The sequence below is a fragment of the Struthio camelus genome, chromosome Z, assembly GCF_040807025.1.
Source record: "Struthio camelus isolate bStrCam1 chromosome Z, bStrCam1.hap1, whole genome shotgun sequence".
NCBI classification, from domain to species: Eukaryota; Metazoa; Chordata; class Aves; order Struthioniformes; family Struthionidae; genus Struthio; species Struthio camelus.
The window spans coordinates 65,539,783-65,560,979 of record NC_090982.1 but is presented as its reverse complement, the minus strand read 5'-3'; the positions used below and the strand labels follow the sequence as shown (position 1 = coordinate 65,560,979).

The window sequence follows — 21,197 nt, the reverse complement described above, 5'->3', positions numbered from 1 at the left end:
ACAAAATCTCTAAGTTACAGTCAAGCATATTCTAGATATTATTTAAACTCATAAAACAGAAATTCCAAGTCAAGACTTCAATTTTTTCCCAGGTTAACCCAGATAGAGCCAACAGCCCTATTAGTAAGCAGATGCTCAAGAGGTTAAGGAAGGAAAGAGTCAATGAAAAAAGTTCTCCTTACACTCACCTGAATAAAAAGATTGAGAAAGTTTCTGTGATATCAGGAGAACTGGCACACAAACAGAGTAGAGAAGAACTGAGACATGCTTGACAACCAGTAAAGGAGAATTCACACTGCGTCAGCCTAGCAAAGACGTAGCATATCTTGTAGCTACATGAATGAACTCGAACTGGCACTGTTTGCACGGCTTCTAATAACCCCAAACTCCCCCACTGCACTGAAGCCAGTCAGATACTTTAAAGTATGTATTGACTTTAGGAAGAAGCTATGCATATATATCATATAGTGAAATTTCCACAGTTACAATTTGACTTACTGGAAGTTTTAAGTTTAATGCTCCCCTGAATCTGAAAGTGTACCCTAAAAATGCAATGCAATTTCTTAATTTAAATTTCCTAAAATTGTCACTGTATCAGGGTTTGGTGGAGAGCATAAAGAACAAAGCAAATGTGACATTACAAGGATCACTGCCTACACACACATTGTTTTACTGATAACTTAGCTACATCTGAGCTCTTCAAATTCTTGTTTGACTTAATGTGCTGAACGACACAGGAAAATCCAAACGACAGCAGCAATACTTCTGCTTGTCTCGTTCCAACAGTAATTCTCATACAACTACCAAGGGGTAGTTGTAGCAGGGTCAAAGCTCCTTTTCACTATGCACACATAAAAAAGGCCGAGCCTTGCAGCCTCTTCAGTATTTGCATTCTGATGCCCTAATCCCTCAAACACCTCTCCAGGTATTTAAGTTCCTAAAGGGGGAAAGAAGGCTTCATGTACTTAAATGTGCAAAATTCTTTACAGGATTAGGTCCTAATTTATGATCAAAAGCAACAAACAGTTGAAATAGACAGAGGGAATAGATGAGGAAATACAGGAGAAACGGCAATGAACACAGATTATCATCAAAATTGGATGGCTGGAAGAGGTACTTTTTCTAAAGGACTTACACATTAGGACAGAATTTTAAGGTAGAAAGAGCATCACAATTCTCTCGCTTTAAAAATACTGGGTCTAAAATACTAAAAGGACTAAGTCTAAAACACTAAAATCTAAAAAATACTGAATCTAAATAGTTATACCAGAGCCCAAATAAAACTTGCAATTTTTTTTTGGTCTTTCTGACTTGAGAGTTCAACCATTTCTCTTGTCATGTCTCACCATCACAAATCGGTAAAGTATGTAAGTAAGGAAGAGGGCAACTAATTCTCTCTCAGATTTCCCTTTGTTTTAGAATTTCCTTCCTTTTGCGTCACTAAACCCCATGTTGGAAAAACTGCAGTGCCTCTTTCGTACCAGGCACTTCAATACAGAGGCAGCTGACTGCTAACAAGAGTTCAGTGTACCTATTATGTTTCACTGTTAATTAGGGATCTTCATTAGGTCTGTCTGTTCATAGTTGCACATATATTTGTTAGAGTGAGATCAACAAACTATTATAGCATTTTGTTGTTAGTACTGCACCGAACAGGAACATCCAGAGTACTGAACCTTTGGTAAGGTACTGAACGGAACATTCAGCTTTCTGGGTATTTAGACCTAGTTCCACTATTCAGTTTTAAAAACCCTTTCTCACATGAGTAGGTCTTTCTTGTTTGAATATTTTCCATCTGCACTATCAACTTGCAAATAATTATTTTCTGCTTTTCAAAGTTATCACTTGATATATGTGCCATCATAATCATCATGATGGCATTTTCAGAGCATTATGGCTATGTCAGGTAATATTTTAAATGTAGACAATATTTTAAATGTAAATAATTTCTTATATTGAATATTACCATACTTTTCCAATCATGTTATATATACAATCTGAACACTGTTATTAAGCATCTCACAAAAAAACATATTTTTAAGTCATGCTCCATGGCACACTGGTGGAATACAGTACACCACATCCATTCAGAGGACTGGGCTTTCAACTGTATCTCAGGTCAGTTTCAGCCTCTTTTTTGTAACTATAAGGCAGTCCTAACAAAAACCTCAACATAAAAAGAAAGCAAACAGCATAAAGCCAAAATTACCTAAATCTTAATTACTTCTAATTGTTTGCATTTTTAAGGTCAAGATACTGTTTTAAAAATAAAACTGTGCTGTGCAGTTTGATCATCACAATAATGATTATATAGCTTAACAGAGTTTGAAAAAATCATATACATGCGGAAAAGCCAGGTTTTGCACACTATTAACTTTCCAGTATAATTTAAAACACAGCATAACTCCAAAAATAATGGATTAAATACCTGCAGATTTCCTTAGTCTGAAAATAGCGTGTGTGGTGAGAATTTGTAAGAAAAAGGAAAAAAGAAGAGTATGCCTTAGATGTAGTGACAGAGAACAGGGCCTTGAAAGAACCGGGGTGAAAAGTGAGATCTTAAAGAGGAATAATAAAGGCCAAAAGAAGTTTGATGGGAGATCAAGAATAGAAGACCCAGTGAGCTACTCAGCCAACTACATACAGCTTTTAAATCCTTCGCACAATAAGATCTGCCAAAGAGCCATCCGAAGAATAATACTGCATTTATCACCCCAGGGATATTAAATATGGATTTCCTTTAAATTTAACCTTTAGAAAAGTGATTAGAACAAATTCAATGATTGCATTGGTTTATTTGAAAAACCTAATATTTAAAATATTACTAGAACTATACATTTCTAACCCACTAGACATATTTTAAAGGTTTACTTAATTTAGTCTCAGCTGATAATTTGATGACAAGCGTAACAATGCATCCTTTTACTAGATACTTTGGGCAAAATTTTCTTCAATAAAATACTTTGAAATGTATTGCATAAGTGGCCTAAATATCAGTGTGCAGGTTTTTATTTCTACTGTAAAATTCCTTTAACTCAAATATTGCACGCTGGTACTAGCAAACTAGCAACCAAAACTTTGCTACTCAGTACTCAGCTCTTCAATATTCTTTTCAGCTATCTAGCATCATGTTCCTCTGTTCCCATAACCAATCATTCTTTTCAGTAAGAGATATGAACAATGTGAGAAACAATGACCTCAATGCCAAAAAAAAAAAAAAAAAAAGTAAAAACAAAGGGACCTGGCAAATCAATGCAAGTACAAAAGTAACTTCAAGACGTAGCTTTAAATTGAAAAGTTAAAGCCAACACAACAGACTTCATGTTTTGTTTCAAGACTAATACAAGATGGACCTGACATCATTTAACTAAAATCAGTGAGAATTTTGTAATACACTTTACAAGGAGCAATAGAAGTGTTACGGGCTCTTTTTTCCTAACATTAGGAAATGTTTCTCCAACTCACTGTTACCCACACATTTTGGAGTACCGCACACACAAATGACTCAAGCAAAAGATGCAGCATAAAAATTAAAATTTATCCTTCGCTTACACTATACAAAGTACTATAGGACTAGACAGAATACTACAGGAAATCTGTAACCCACTACTGCATCTAACTAAAGGTTTATTTATGAAGGAATATATACATATGACTAAGCAGAACACTCAGCATAAGGATTAAGACTTCTTACCCCATATTTACATTGGCGGGATGTTGCTCCATACTGGAAGCGACACTGTTCATCAGCATCATACACCTGACCTGGGGCCACAGCTGGATAAAGAAAGTCACGCTTGGGAGGCTCATTATCAAGGCAAGTACCACGGCCTGAACTGTTCAACATAAAGGACCAAAGGAATTAGGAATTCTATTGACTGTTAATCACAGTAATGATATCATGTATCTAGTTCTTACTTTTAATACCACTGGGTGTGAAACAAATACGATTGCAATAAACAAACAGTAAAATGATACACCCATGATAAAAAATATAATTAGAGGGAATTAAGAGCTCAAAATAGTTTTTCATTATTATTATTAAACAAAAATGCTCATTTTAGATTGTGAAATAGATTTCATATATCATCCTTGTAAAGTACGGTAATTTCTGAGCCACACAAGACTGATTTTCATTTTTAAGTTTCCTATTTGTGTTCACTGAAGAATAACTACTTTTGGTCACAGAACGGAAAACAAACAAATCAAGCAAATTTAAAAGATGAAGTTTATAATTCTTAACAACCCTTTCAATCCTTCAACAGCTAAGTACTTTATAATCTTATGGATAATGAGAAGCTCAATTGGCTTATATAAAAGCACAAATATTTAAATTTCAACACACCTAAGTGTTTACAGGATCAGGACCTTAACAGGCATTCTTCTATTTGAGCGAACAAAATAGTTACAGTGGTGAAAATTGTCCAGGATCTTTAAATTTACCTACATTTGTATAGACCCAAAATCTTTTCCATTGCACTAATAATATTTAGTCTTCAAAATTTCCTATTTTAACTATCAGCATCTTTTAAAAAGTTCATATTCTTTTATAATCATTGTTCTTTCAAAATATGCCCACGTTCAAATTTGATATTTTAATGAAGTAGTGCAAATAAACAAAGCTAAAGGCAGACAGATTTCTTTTGTTTAGAAAGCTTTACATTTTGCTAAATGTAATTATTCAGTTTTATTTAGTCAGTGCGCATAGAAGAGGACAGATGCTTTTTTACTTTCATTTTACATGTGAATAAGTGAGGTTGTTTAAAGAATTCTTATGCCAACAGTTTAAATTTTTTCCAACATTCCTACAAATTTTGCCAGCACTTATGGTTTTTTTCCAAATCTTTTCCATGCACCTTGCCAAAAGAACATAATTTCACAAGTGAATGTTCTACACTGTTATTTTGGATAGCTCTAGTTTTCGATACTTTTCATTTGCAGATAATAAGAGTAAAAAGCCCCCTTTAACCATATACTTTGTATTTTCAATTTTAACCCTATTTTATTCATTTCTTCTAATTATCACAATAAATCCTTTGGAAAAACAAATAAACAAACAAAAAACCCCTAGCCGTTTCAGAAGAAGTAATATAGCAACCAAGGCAATCATCAGGTAAATACCCCAAAATTACGATATTCATTTACTAATGCCGATGAACTTAATGTTATTCTCTTGTATAATTTTTTCCTAAAATCAGGGCATAAAACATGTTGAAATCATGTTGAAATCATGTTGAAAATGTGTTGCAATTTAAAATATCAAATGTGTGATTCAGGAAAAAAACATACTTTCCCCTTTATTCCAATTTTTACTCTTCTAAATATGTATTTTTTTAAATGGTAAAAGTTGGGAAACTATCCTACGTTCTTTGGAATCTAAGTATGTCAGCACTGAACTTGTGTGCAAAGAGTACACATCAATAATTGCAATATGGAAGTAATTCTGCATTGTTCAGACCAAACTGCAAATAGGAACTTTGCTTAAACAAGCAGTGAAAAGTTTAGCATTTGACAACAGCTCCAGCTAGTATTGTACATGACAGGAATATTTCCACAGAATCCAGTAGTGCAGAGTTTGGTCTGTAAACTATGATTCCTGTAAACAGGTAGGCAAGGACACAACATTTAAAAACTCTCATTGTCTTTGGTGACTTTCTCCATAGGCATGTGGATCCCGGCACAGATTAGATTACAGAATCAGATCTTAAAACTTTTAAATGCACCGAATCCCTAAATTTAATTCTATACCTACTCTACAAGACATAAAATTGCAGAAATAGATATTTAATGCTAATTTCATATAATGGAGTCAAAATCTTTGTAGGAAAAAAAATGCCTGCTCTGCTCTAAGGACACCATTTTCATTAAAATGAAATATTGTTATAGTAGTAAAAAAAGCAAGAAAATGACTAGTAAGTGGTCATTCACTTACCGACTATATTACACTACCATCTCCCAGACTGAAAATTTGTCTCTCTTTTTCTTTCTGCTTCAGTTCTATTATTTCTCTCGAGGTACTTGGACAAAATTGACACATTTTACAAACTTAGCATAAGCACCTGATACTGTACTGTGTGAACTGAAGTATTTTGGAAAATAATTAGCAAGTGCTATGAAACAGCGTCACGAAACCAGGGACTTCCCATTGGCAATCAAAGGTTTCACCAAATCTGTGCACAAAAAATTAACACAGACTGAGGATCTTTTTAACCCTTCCAGAAAATTTATGCTGGACTCAGGAATGGTGTAATACTCTTGAGTTTATGTCCCTGATTTTCTCCCTTTCTCTTCACTCCACCAATGCAAAACCCAGACACTTCAGAAAAGATTTCTGCTAAATCTAAGAGAATGAAGCCAAAAGGTGCCTGCTGAATGAAGCTATTGGAGCACTTTCTAAACTTGGATTCAATAGTTATCACCAAAGTTTCATGAAAGTGAAAAAACAAAACAAACATTGTGTAGATGTAAAAAAGATAACGAGAAGGAAAAGACTGCCCCAGTACCTTCATCTCTGCAATTTTAGAAAGTTTTTCCTTGCAATCAGTTTTGCACTTTGTGATTTTATCTTATGCAGGAAGCACACATAAAGTCAGAAGATCTTGCAGGATATCCCCATGAGGGCATTAATATTTTTTGAGAGGGAGTAGATAATCCTCACGAAGCTAAATGACAGATCAAGGCATCTGTGCATGCACCACTTTTATAGTCAAGGCTTCAAAGGGAAAATGCAAAAGCTATGCATGTAGATCTTTCATTGTTTGTGCTCCTATTACAATGCATCTATTCCCAAATCTCTCAGCAACGTACACAGTAGAAGATAACTCCTTCAATGGTTGAGGAAAATATCCCAGAATACTGACACTGAAAGTAGGTTTTACATATTACAAAATTGGCTCATTTGTAATAACGAGGAGGAACACAATGCAAACTATGACTAACAATCATATATTAAATGTACTCTAAATACTTATAACACTCTATTATAGCTGTACAAACATACAGATAGATAGTAAATATAATATCTTTAATTCTATTACAGAATTACCGATAAAAATGTGGGAAATTTCATTTAAGTTATATTACATTTATCTTTTGAATTATTGTCACATATACCGCTAGTAAAATATATTAACTATAAATATTGTGCATTATATATCCACACATGCATATAAAAACATGTATTATTAGTATGCGCACATATAACATTTGGCTCCTATCAGAATCCTTACCTCATACTTATTACATTATTTTTTCTGAGTAAAAACTGATTTTTAGTGAGTAGCAGCATATATTCTTATATGGGTTAAACTTTACATTTAAACTTCACATTAAGGAATAAACTCTTGAGACTGCTCACTGGTCTAAAGATAACAATGCATAAATATTTGTGGAATCAGGACGTAAGTACTGCAAGTGTGATTTAAGGTGATATATTTAAATTTAAAACAAGTCAGAATAGGATTACTGAATACAAACATTCTTGAACTTTAGGGGAATTCAAATATCGATAGGGATTTAGGAATCTCTATCTCTGATGATAATTTATATTTGTTTCCAACCTTTTATGCAGGCCTGACACTATGACTGATTATCTACTTCATCCCAAAGACTCTTCAATTTTCTACAACACTGTTGTAATTATCAATTTTTCTTTTGTCTGGTAGTAAAAAACTTGCTATTTTTTTAATGATGTTTTCTCTCCACCATAGGATCTACAGCCCAAAGTGTTCTTTTTCTCTTCTGAATACTTATTCAGGAGCCATATTAGGAAAAGTCTGTTAGTCCATCAAGGTATCTGGCCTTATGAGTTTGGGAGACATTAAGCTATAAAACATAGGATCCGTTTAGGTTTTAGGTTTAGGATCCATAGGTTTTTTGTTAATTTCATCAAATATTCCTACAAAAAAGGCAGTGGGAACTTGCTGCTGGTTTGGCTCCTTAAAATTTATTTACATTTAAATAACCCAAAAGGTAGACAAAGACTCTAAACTTGCCAAGTCAACATTCAAAACCATATCACAAGCTCACATTTATAGAAATTGGTTCTCTTTTTTCAATTGGGGAGCATTTTAAACAAAATACTGACTCTTGAAGTTTAAGAATCTACAATAAATGGGAATGTATCCTTTTTATCAAAATAGCAGTTGGCTAAAAAAATCCTCTAGTAAGCTTTAAAGTAAAAGAAAACAGGCAAATTATAACCTGAAGTACAGGTCAATCAACAGCGAATAGTAAATTTTCTCCAGTCATTTGGAGAGGGGGATAAAGAATTTAGATACAATTGATGTGACCTTATCTTACAAGACTAGTCTTAGCTTGTGCTTTTTAAAAGTTACTTTAGATTTCTGGAGTATCGTGGGATTAGCTAATCTGCCATAGGCAGCATATGAGGCAAATCTGTAAGTATCTTTTATTTATCTTGCATATCCATTTGTACGTCCAAGATCTAAGGCCCAGATGATACCTGAAACACAGGCATTGCAAGATATTCGATATTCTCTATATGCACTTGCTTGGACCCAGGTAGTCTGGCTCCTTTTTCCAGGGTTAGAAAGGTCTCGTCTTTGAGATCCAAATCCTGCTGTATGGCAATCCTAGAGACTCTCCAAGAATTTCCTGTGTTAAATCTTACTTATTTGAAGACTCTTCTTTCTTCTCCCTTCCTCTACAAAAGACAATCAGCCTTTGAAAGACAGAATTGGCAATCTGGCTTCTTGTAACACACTCTCCTATCTGACTCAGACAAGATTAAGCAACTATGATTCCAGAAATCATCCAAATTTTGTTACTACAAACATAAAAGTAACTGAATAAAGAACTGTAAGTGAAAAGTTCCCTTCTTTAAAGTCTAAGGATCTGCATGGCACACTGTATAAATACATTTTGCGTATAATGAAACTTGAATGCTACTTACATATATAAGGATATATATGCTGCACAGAATGAAATTTAAAATGGTTGGTTTTATATCATATACAGTATTTTCAGAGTTCATTCATTTTTCCTGTAAACTATTTTTGAGGATTTCTGCTGTTCTCACAGGAATCTATGTCTTCTGACACTGCTCACCAAACCTTCAATTCTCAGTGAGCACTTTTGCACTTAATTCCATAAAAGGTTAGAGAAATTTAAAGCTATTGTAAAGCATTTATCAACACCTTGCCAATCTTTCACTCTAACATAATGGTTGACAGACAACAACTTATTACAGGCTAGAATAAATGATTTTCCCAGAAAAATGGTTTTCCCTGGCACTTGCTTTAGCAAAGTCTCTCCCATAGTTACAAAATATGGCCATTTCAAACCTGTGCTGGCTGGTCATCCTTCTTGGGAGCTCTGACAGCTCTGTTAATATATAGCTTTGCTTTGCCTTTATTATTATCCTTACAGTTACTTCCATCCTCTACCTGGTCATTCTGCAAAATAAACAGGATTTTTTTTCCCTGAGCAGTGTCTGGCTGAACTGGTGGTATCTTCTAAATGATATTTAATGGCTATTCCTCACTTCCTTCTGTTTGTCCTAAGTCTGGAAAATTTATATCTGAGTGTAGTTTTTTAGAAGGTCTTGAGGAAGAGGAGGGTGAAGCTGAGTCCTCCTTTGAGTATCACCAGGATGACTTCTGTTTCAGAATGCTTCTGCTGGACGAAAAAGTACAGAAAGGCTTTGTCTACTCTGTGAAATGGTGCACTGTACAAAAATACCTCAGCAAGTGGTGACCCAAGCTGCTAAATCCACATGGATCTACCTTACTTGTAACACTGTGAACACTTTACCAGCTTCAGGCTGAATGTATTTCAGCTGCATTATCCTGGCACCATGACAGCCCTGCCCCAACTTAGCTAGACTGCATCCAGACCCAAGCTGATAAATCCAAAAGCTGTTGTGATATGTCACACAGGCTCACTGGCTCAGGTTTCTGCTAACCTGGGCATCTCTGCATTTCATTCCACCACGCTCTACTTTTCTTTTTAGACACAGCTAAATGAATCCTAAACTAGCCATACCCACTGTGCACAGGAAAAGCACTTGTCATCCTTGTTTGTGGTATTCTGATTCTTGTCCCTGGTGTTGTCCCATTCTTGAGAAAAATGGGAAAAAGGGGGCAGAGTTTAACACATTTAAGATTTAGCATCTGCAGACACAGATGACAGTGTCTTGAAGATTTGCCTCTATAGTTCTAAATCAGCATTTTCCTCATCTGTTGCTAAGTTGTGAAGAAGTATTAGAAAAAAAGGGAATTATTTTTCCTTTCTGGATGCAGACTGTTCTGCTACATGGGGGCAGATAGGGAATTGCTACCACATGAAAATCTCTTTTTTTCCTTGCTTCTTAGTCTGTGATGACAACCTGCCTCTACTAGACAAGCCTCTACTCTTAAAGATGTTCTGCCTCAAGGAAAAATGTGAATGGGTAAAAAAAGAAGTGATTTTAGCTTCTGAAAGCTGTAGGTACCTGTGTAACTGGTATCTTAACAGCTTTCGGCTGTCACTGAGGAAATTACAAGAAAAGCTGGGGAGACATAGCACTAGAAACTTGGGAAAAATAAACTATAGTTTTACAGGGGAAAAAAGATTGATTCTGATGCAGACTATTCTGCTTTGTGAAATAATTCAACAACTATTTAAAAAAATAAATCACCTATGCATTTAGATGATATTAGAGCCATAAACAATAAGCAGTATGGATTTATAATGAACAGATCATCTTTGAGAAAATTTTTATAGATAGATTATAAAATTAGTAGATAAAGAAGTATCTTTGGCTCTTAGTATGTTATATAACAATGTATCCTATACAATTGGAAAATCCATTCATAATTTAAAAGCACAAAAAATGTTTAAATGCATAAAAGAAACGTTTATCCCAAAAAAAAAAAAAATCTACATTCTGGGTTATAAAAAATATAACTGAAATATCGTAAAAGGTAACCTCTTACTGGAATTATTTCTAGGGTTCAAGTATCATCTACTATCTTCAATAATGATTTTTATGAAATTCACAGATGGTACTAATTTGACAAGAGTTTCACAGACAATGATAAAGAAGTATCTCAAAAAAACTGAAGAGACTGGAACTATGGGAACAGATTCACCACAGTACTATTCTGGCTTTATGCTAGTATAACTACAACTTCAGAGGCATCTCATTGACTTAAAACGGAAACTGAATAGCGAACCAAACATGGGGAATGAAAAAGAATAATGGAGATGCTAAGAGTAAATAATAAAAATTAAATGTAACAAAGTAGAAAAGGCATAAGCTAAACATGTTTTTAAATTGATACAGTAAAAAGTTAAAAGATCACTACATACACAGAGGCATCAAGCTAAGAAACAAGGAAGTTCATTCAGACTGAAATTTAAAACCATGAAGGACCATTATGATCAAATGTTCTGACCTGTTCTGTTTGCAGCATAATGCAAGCCACAGAATTTCACCATGTGTTTCCTTCTCTAAACCCATAAATAAGAAATGACTGCTTTAACTAACTGTAGAATAACATCTTTGTCTATAGACATGGTATTTTCAGGACAATAATGAGCTCAGAACGGAGTTCAAAGGAGAGCAACAAATAAAGGCAAGACCAGACTGAGAATAACAGAACTCTTACAGTGAGAAACAAAGCTCCAAATGCTACAAGAAAATACCTGAAATGTAAGCTGATAGTCAGAACTACTAATTGTGAAATAATCTCCCACAAGAGATGAAAAATTCCATTCTTGGTCATAGTTTAAACTGTGTCACATACCAGAAAGAGTAATAAAGGGAATGGATGGCACTGAATTGACGGAAGTGATTAGCAGTGATAAAACAAGATGACCTTGTATAGTTTTCCCTTTAATTTGTGTTAATGAATGCATATATATGTATTTTTTATCAGAATACTGATTTATATTCTGAGAAAACTGTACCACAAATATATGCAGGATGATTTAGTCAGCATACTTTAGTTTAGGCAGTCATCCTAAACACTGCAGTACATAAATATGGGGGCATAGCTCAGTGGGGTGATACAAAGTGCCTTAACCTGACACAGTAACTGAAAAGAAGTACATGCATCGGAGCAATGCCTAACACCAACACAAAATTGTACACTGACTCTTTATGGAGCCTAAGCACTTCTTTATAATGACTTGATGCTCCTGCACAATGTGTGGGAAGCTGCATTAGAACCAATAAAAAGCAAATAATACTGGTCTGGATGGGTCCAGGTAAGATTAATCGTACAGCACCTTATTCTGAGGTTAGACACCTGAAAGAGGAGAAGCAGCTGATTTTGTTTATTGTAGTCTAGTGGTTAGATCACTCTTTTAGGCCTGGTTTAAGTCTACCTCCTACAACATAGTAAGTACGTGAATTATTAAACAACTTTTATTTCTTAATGATGACTGATGACACTGAACCTGTCAATCAATTGCAGTTTGCCTCCATAAAGCCCCTGTGTAAAACACATCTTAAAAACCCTCTTATTAATTCTCACTGAAGTCACAGTACTTTGGTGTCTGTCTTCCACAATGTAATTTACATAGAAAGGCTTCATTATGCATCATGTATACCAATGTATACTAATCAGCTTATTTTTATGACTAACACTGTTTGACTGTTTTAATTTTTTTAATAAAAGTATAATTTCCAGATAGCCTAAAATCAAAAATGTATTTCTGGATAAAAATCACCACATAATTAGCACAATTTTAAGATATTAATACAAAAATCTATGCCATTCTCCTCTTGACCTTCATATTCTTACCAAAGGTATCAAGAAGAACCCAGAAGACTTAGTAACAAAACAGGAGAATGAAATTCAGAGGGAACAGGGATAGAACCGTGTTCTCTTAAATAGATTGCCTCACGTTGTGCATATATTTAACAAAATACTCCCCACGTTCCTCCCCTTTCTATTTCTTACCTTCAGATTAATTAAGTAATGAATATGGTCAGCACTTCAAAATGTTTTGAATAGATCAACAACGAAAACTGTGAGGTTGAGAATGCAGCAAAATAAGCTTTTGCCGTTACATGGAAAAAACAATCTACAATATGAAAATCTGAAGTGACTTATTATGTTTTTGTCTTTTTGTCCTAAAATTGTAAACTACTAGAAAAGGTCACTGTAGCTCCACCAACTATTTATTCTGGAAGGTGTGAATTTTTGGAACAACTCATCATTTTTCTTGAGAGATTACTTACTCTAAAAAACTGGTGATGTAATCCCGACTGCAGGCTGACCAAGAGAAAGGGTTGGTGTTTGCTGTAATGTGAGCTGCCATTAGCTTTGCTGCTTCGTGACCTTTGGTCCCACAGGAATTTCCAATTCCATCATGATTCATACCAAAACTGCCCAAAAGAGGAGGAGAAAAACAGCCCATTACTTTTCTGCAGCATCAGGCATCTCTTAAAACTTAATGTGATTTTTACAAAGATCATGTTTCCATCTAAAAGAACACTCCTAGTACAGCAGAACCGTAAGTGGAGAAGCAGGATCAATTAAACTCCGTTTACTTTAGTCAGATATCAGAATACTGCACAATTGTTTTAGCACCTTTTTTTTTTTTTTTCAGATTTTTGAAAGCATTTCATTTTATAAAGCTTTTTTAAAAAGAGTTTCACAACGTTCTTGCAACATAAATTAAAGGCAGTTGGTCCTAATTTGGGTATTTTACCTGAATAAGAACTTTATATTGTGCCACCTGGACTAGTAAACAGAGACAAACAGAGAGTAGGTACAGTATATGCATACAGTAGCCAAGGAAAGTTCAAGTAGAACTTGGGTTTGCAACTCCCAGGGCCATGCTGTATGCATGCTGCCTCTGTGTATCCACTCATATGGATGAGACTTGGAGTCCTTCCATTTTAAGTCCCCTTTGTTATGGAATTTAAGATGAAAGAGACTTAAGATCAGTGGAAATCACAGGCAGAAATTTCTGCATGAGATTTGGCCAGCAGAGATTTCCAGACAACAAATTTACTAACTTTCAACAAAGAAGATATCACTCTGAAAAGAGAAATATGGCAAAAGAATCCTTATGGTCTGGGAATCTGAAATAAACCCTTGCAGCTACAGATGGCCAGTATAGTCATCAAATTAAAACAAGAAGTTAACTCACTGAGAATCTAAATGAAAAGGACCTGATCAGTGAAAAAAGCATCACTTCCATGCCTGTGGGATATCTCCCTGTGGAATACAAAGTCTGTAGCAATGCCTGCCTGCATCTAGCCTAGTGTGTAGTTGTCTCATAAATGGAGGAAGCCATATACTGTATTATAAATGAAATAGGTCTGACTGACATCCTAGGTTATTACAACGTCAAGTGGAGAACGCTCCCTGGCATATAATAAAAATATAGCTCTAAACACAACTCCTATCTGAGCAACATATGTGCTATAGTGAAACTTTCAGACCAACGTTAATTGTTATAATCACTCTTCAATATCTATATCGAGGGAAGGAGTTAGATGTCCAGTACAACAAACTGAATCAGAATTTTACAATGGAGAAAGTAGTTTATTGGCCTAATTCTCAGCTGCTATCTCTTCTAGAATTAGGAGTGCTCAAACGGAAACTTCTCTTTTGAATTACCTCTGTACAATTTCTTAAAACAGAAAATCTCAGGTTTTAACAACCTCTGCAAGCGAGTCCCTTACAGAAGTGAGCTTATTGGGAAGTGGAAAAGAGCTGAATTGGATCATGACTATTTCTGATATCCAGATATTCACAGTTAATGTATTTCATTTGTCAAAGAAATGACATAGGCAGACTTCAACCGTCTGGGAATGAAAGAGTTCAAACGTGATTTGTAGCCTTTGGGCCTACCAAAAAAAGAACACATTTTATAGTTTTATAGCTTTCCTTGTGAAAAAGGAAATGTTGTCGTTGATGGTAGCAGTGGTATGTCTGATAAAAAGCATGTCTGCAAATGGAAGCCGCTATTCCTGATGTGCATAGAAACTCAAAGCCTTTTCATAAGCTGCTGGTATAGTCACTTCATTTTTTCAAAATATTTATTCAACTAAACAACACATTCACTTCTGAGAAGGCTCTTCCACTCATCCTTGCTTCTGAATTTAAGAGGAAACTGATCATTAGTGCACATTAATTTTTCCGGATGGTTGGAAAGGGGGTTTGCAATTACTGTCATCTTTTCCAAAGATGGTAGTGTCAACATGCCACACAGTCCAGTAATTTGCACCCTTATGACCACGACTGCAGAGGAAGATACGTTTCTGACCAAAGTACCAGTTTTATTTCCATCAGAACATGTAATTTATATCTGGTCATCATTGCACTAAGGCTACCTCTCTTATAAAGACAAGTTTGCAATTAGATTGGAGTGGGAAGGCAGAGGAGAAAGGGGGGAACACAAAATACTCCTTATGGAGCCACTGGTATAATTTACTTACCTATTTCAAAATACAGATGCAGACTGTATTCTTTTGCTGGCTTAAACAGCCTGTATAAAACAGTATAATTCTGGTTTTAAAAGAATAGCCAGATGAGCAAGGAGACAGTCAGAAGTCTTAACTAAGATAGAGGAGTTTGGCTATGAAGTTACCTTTCTGCCTACTATCTCATGAAACTATAAGGAAAAACATTTGGCACAGTACCTCTGAATCACTGTTTTTCTTCAAGCGTTATAGCTTCTCTTTTCCCAAGAGTCTACGTTACATACAGGAACTATGCAATGCAACAGCTCAGAAAGCTTTAAAATCATAAGTGAAACTCTCCTGAAATTTCTCTATAGTTGGTATGTTTCTTAGAAATGCTAAGAAGGCAGCACATATGGCTAGCACCCTGCGTCTGTTTCATTTACTAGTATCTGCAATAGAATGGATTCTTTTTTCTCAGCAATCTGTTTTTCCTTATATCTGAAAGAAATATTTGTACTACACATCCAACTTAAGATCTGACCTCAAAAATCACAGGGGAGGTAATTGGTCTCAGCTGCACTGAATAAAAAGGCAATAGATAACCAAAGACCCTGGGGTAAAAGTGAAGGGAAGGATGGGAATGTAAACTTCTCTTTCATCCTTCCTTTATCTTGTAAAGGAACAATACTGCAGACACATCTCTCCCAAGTCCCTACAATTTCATTTTTAGCTAAGATGAGGTTGCTGATTTGTTGGGTGGTTCTAAATTCTGATCGTCATAGTTGCCAAAAGAGGTACTGCTTATGTATCTGAAATGACAGCCGTCATTTCTGAGAGACAGCCAGGATGCTTCTGTCTTGATGTATTACCGAAACACTTAAGATTCAGAGAAGACAGATCCAAAACAATCTGAATGGTCCTCAGTACTGCTCACAGAGGTTTATTTTATATACCAAGTATTTTTCTAGCACTGAAGTTATATGAAGTGTGCTACATAGGTTAATTTTTTTCTCACTCATTGTTAGCAATCAGTTATCACTGCCTTCCAATTGCAGTGCTAGTGATTTGTGTATCAAGCCATTTCCTAGTTTTATTAGAGTTTGGAACACTAGGAACTGCAGAGGTCTCTAATTTTTCTTTTCTCCAAATACAATAGGGGATGTTCTTTTTTTTTTTTTGTTCACTTACAGATCCATGAGTTACAGTATATATGGGAGAATTTGGCATAATCCTTTTAAAATGGCCCTTAGGTTGTTCTGCCACTTGCTTAAGAGGGTTGGGAAGAAAATACAGGAGATGGAGAATCTTGAGTCATGTGAGGCAACAAAGCTACAAGAATATAAGCAAAGACAAATATTGTAAAATCAAGCTCTTGATCTTCTTGTCCACTACGAGACATTGATTTACAGTTGTATAATTACACATAACTCTTTTGGAAAAGAACCCTTTCTTTTTAAGGGAGAAAAGAAAGTTTATCCTTAAGAAGTTTTATACTAAGTATCTGCACTATAAAAGACAAAATAAATATACATACTAAGAGTGAAATGAATCATTTTCAAGCCGAGCATCTTGACCTGGGTATGTTTGTAGATCTTCCTTGATTGCTTCAGCATGTCACTTACCCCTACTGCCCTTGGAACATTCATGGAGAATGAAGCAAGAGTCAGGGGAGGGACATAAAAGTGCACAAGTGAAGAGTCCTTTAAAAATTTCTAACAGTAAAGCTCTAATACAGTGGGAACATGAAAGGCATGCTTGAACAAGTATTTCTCACATTAGATCTAAGATCTATAGAACAAATAAGAATTTGCTTGTAAAAACTACCAGTTACTAAAGTTACTCCTCAGACAAGAGTTACCCTCTTTTTCATAAACTCTACATTAATTTTATTTTTAGTACTTTGTGTTTGTTCCAGTAACTATTAAATGATGTCACTTACATCTTTAGAAATTTGATATTTTATCTAATTAAAAGATTAATAAGTAGCATATTCATATGGTTTAGAATATCTACTCACTGAATGTCTATTTACAGCCTAGACTGAAAAAATAAGGAAACTACCAAAGTCAGCTTTATTATATCTGTAAATATCTATAGTTTTAAATTGTCTTTTCTTAGTGACATTAGAACCTGTGCTAAGGTGGCAGAGAAGGAAGAAGTACAAGCATTAAAAGGAGATTCAGTATTAATCTTGTTCAATCAAGAAAACGGTAATTTGTACAAAATCTACTACTAACAAATAAAGAAAAATTTCATATAACACCAGATATATGAACTACATGTAACCCCTGCAGCAATTTCTGTATGGATAGATCTGGCAATTTTGTTAATTACTTTCATGCCTATTAGTAGATAAATACTTGTAAGTTGATATGATGTTAGCAACTGATACATTTTTTGGAAAAAAGTATCATCTTCATATTTTATGCTTTTATAGTAATAAAAGGCCTGCACTTTTTTTTTTTTTTACCCTCTTGTCCATGCCCTGTCATAAGAGAATGTTCTCCCCTTTCTCTTTGTGCAGAAGACCTACTTGTATTTCTAGCCAATGTCATAAAAGCATTGGTTTTAGCTTTGTAATTATATGTAAATTGCAACTCATCTTTAAATGACACTACGAAGAAAAGAAAACAAAGAATAAAAAAGTATGGTCTTGAAAATTAGATTATTTTAACTTGGGACCAAAAACATTGATATTCATTTATCATAACTACATCATATCGCATTGTTCCTCTCAAGGGAGGGATCAAGATTATGTGGCTACTTCACTTTGCATTTCCATGTCTTAGTGTGGATTTTAACCTTAACTGCTGATTTCCTTTATTTGGAGATCATTATATGGTTTGGAGCATCCCTAATCCTTTACTCTGAAGCAATGCAGCATTTCCAACTTTGATTTTGGTTAAATATATTACTTTCTTGAAAATTTGGGAAGCGTTTATTGAATAACGTAGCTTTATAATAAGCATACCTGCCATGAAATTGAACACAATTTTTGCATTCTTTTAGCTTAATCTCATTCTTCTCTTTGAGGTATGGCTGATGATCAAACACGCAATCAAATACAATTTTGATATATTAACATAATTTAGTATTAAATAACTTCTGAAGCTCCTCAAAACACTGCAGATTCCAATTTACTGAAAAAAAATACAGCCTATTCAGAAACTTGAACTTTATTATGGGGAAATGGCAGATTTCTATGAGAATATTAGGAAAAAAAGTAGAGCACAAATTTCTCCTCTGGGTTAACACTGCCATAGTTATTCAGTTTTCATGTCACAAGAGTAACATCAAGTAATGTTTCTGTGCTACACAAAGCAGAAGTCTGAATGTAACAGAGCTCTACGCTACAGGTCAAAGTGGAATGTATTGCCTCTAATCAGGAAGCAAACTTCTGAGCTCAGATTTCCTTCAGAAATTCATGATGCCCTGAAGGTTACTGTAACCTTCCTCTTCACCCCCATTTATTCTACTAACATTTGTGTTAAGATCTGTGAAAGGTTATTACATTCCTTTTCCTTGATTAGGATCCTTTAACGTAAGACAAATGATTTTAGTATTGCTAATTCTATACTTCAAATATTATTTTCCACATATTGAGGCTTCATATTGTAAACCTAAACACAGTACAGAAACCAGAATTGTTTTTCTAGCCTCCTGATTATGACATTTCAGTCTATATGCACAGTATCTCCTTAAAATGAAGGTCCCAATGAAGATTTTTTTTTACATTTATAGAAGTTGCATGCTTTTATACCTGCAATATAACAATGGCAGACATAAAACAATGTTCCTTTAAACAAAAGAGGAGAGATACAACCATAGGGTCTTATGTGATTTTTCCAGTCAATTTACCCTCTTAACCAAAAAAAGAAAACCTGTTTAACTTTACTTAAACGGTCCCTAAAATTTAAAGGGATTATTCTAAATATAATAGGACAAGAAACCAAAGCCAAACGGACCCTAGGCATGTAGCAGGGACAAGTTTTAACACGGTTCAGTGACTCTTACTGACTGAGCTGGCAGTAAGTCAACAGTCTAGAATGGAACTTGCTCTCTTGCGTAACTCAAAGCATCACAAGCTTCTAAGCTGGAAACTCAAGTGCTGAGGTGCCCACACGCTGTACGTTTGAAATGATCTGTCAGTCCTGCTGTAGAGTTAAAGATGGAAGATATCACCATCATGCATAAAAACAATGATGACACCATCAGCTGGAGATTTGCTCATGGGACACCTGATGGTAGATGTTGTTAGCAAAATTCATCTTAGTTATGATTAGTATTTTGAAAGTTGAAATATGTGTCCCTAGTATTTCTGACTGGAGTATTTTCCTACTGATGGTACAACACATACATTCCTTGAATAAGCACTCCTTCTAGGAAAGATCTCATTCTAAAACTAAGGTCCTAAAATGAGGCTGAGGTCTGACCAATCGAAGATGAAGGGAAGGAAGAGGAGGAAGGAGGGAAAGATATCAGCTTCCCTGAAAATGCCTCCAGGAAGACATTTTCCTAGATTAGAAATTTAACTCCAGCACTGAACACTAGCTTTCTCCCACAGGCAGGAGGGGTACTTACGTTACTTTCCTGCTTTGCACACATACGGAAAATGAATGCTCCAACTGCAGGCAGATTCTAGGTGTATGAACTAATTCAGAACTAAATACACGCTAGAAAATATTAGTCGTCTTCACCTTTAAGACAATTTACTTCATTAGACTATAGCCTTTCCTTAAACCTTTTCTTCAAGATATGGCTGCCAAACTCCTCTGAATTTCAATTCATTACATCTTCTATTAGTCAAGACAATTCTGATTTTTCAGAAATTACTCTACCCGCTAGCCTTTTCTCCCTGCTGCTTCCATACAGCGTTCAATAACTACATATCATTGGTAAATTCTTTCCCTACTGTCTGAGTTTCATGGCCGGGTCTGTGTTCTAAGCCTTGTCCATAATCTCCAAGATCTGACTTGACTTTCCCCCCCCCACACACTTCTTTTTCACTTTTTCATTTTGCTTCCACAATTCAGCTAATTCCATAGGACTACAACAACAAATGCCACAATGCCTATCCTTAGGTACATACCCCTTTTCAAAGGAACCTGGAAATCCATATCAGTTCATCTAATCATCCAGTAGTACGCAATGAAGTACATTAGACAGCTCAGAAAGTAATCCATAAAAAAGCACACTTGAGTGGGAAGCAATCTAACTCGACCCACAGGGAAACACTGAAGATGGGAATGGATCTTTTATCTTACCCTTCTCTGAGGTTTAGAGACAATATGAAAGCCTGCAAAGTTGCTTTCTTCACTAAGAAGAGAAAGTCTGAGGGGGTTGTCCCTTGCAGTGACTGCAAGACTCATACAAGATGCAAGGGATACCCATTCAAATCTCAGTTCTCTAGATTTCAAGGGAAATCTACACTGGTTGTGGTTTTTGCTTACCAGGAATCTCAAGTATTTCTTCAGTGTAAAACGTATAATGGTTGGAAAGTAAGCAGCCTGAAGGTCAAGCATCACAAATCCACTTTCTAGAGACACTATTCGGAAGGCTGAAGAGCCTACTCTGAATTACATCTGAGGCACAGAAGTATTAAGGTAACACAAGCCTGTTCTCAGAACCATGAGTAGGGAGAAACAACCATGAAACTGTTGGGCTAACACCATCCTTTATGCTCTCAGGAAAGGAACACAAAGATAATCACAGCATATGTAGGGCTTTAACAAACACAGGCTAAGAGCTTCGACTGCACCCAGCTTACCTGCCCCAAAACTGGATTATGCACATACGAGAACTACCAGTGGTGAGGAACGGAAGCTAA

The 21,197-nt window shown here is 35.3% G+C and overlaps 1 protein-coding gene across 2 annotated transcripts in view; it reads right to left on the bottom strand.

Moving 5' to 3' along the window:
* LOC104146880 (A disintegrin and metalloproteinase with thrombospondin motifs 6) overlaps positions 1-21,197 on the bottom strand; it is a 165,207-nt gene that overhangs the window by 70,530 nt on the left and 73,480 nt on the right. For both annotated transcript variants that reach the window (XM_009679158.2, XM_068927517.1), the window contains 2 exons: positions 13,193-13,339; positions 3,695-3,836 (listed from right to left, as the gene is read on the bottom strand). In XM_009679158.2, coding sequence (XP_009677453.1) covers positions 3,695-3,836; positions 13,193-13,339 — 289 coding nt within the window. The remainder of the gene's footprint in view (positions 1-3,694; positions 3,837-13,192; positions 13,340-21,197) is intronic.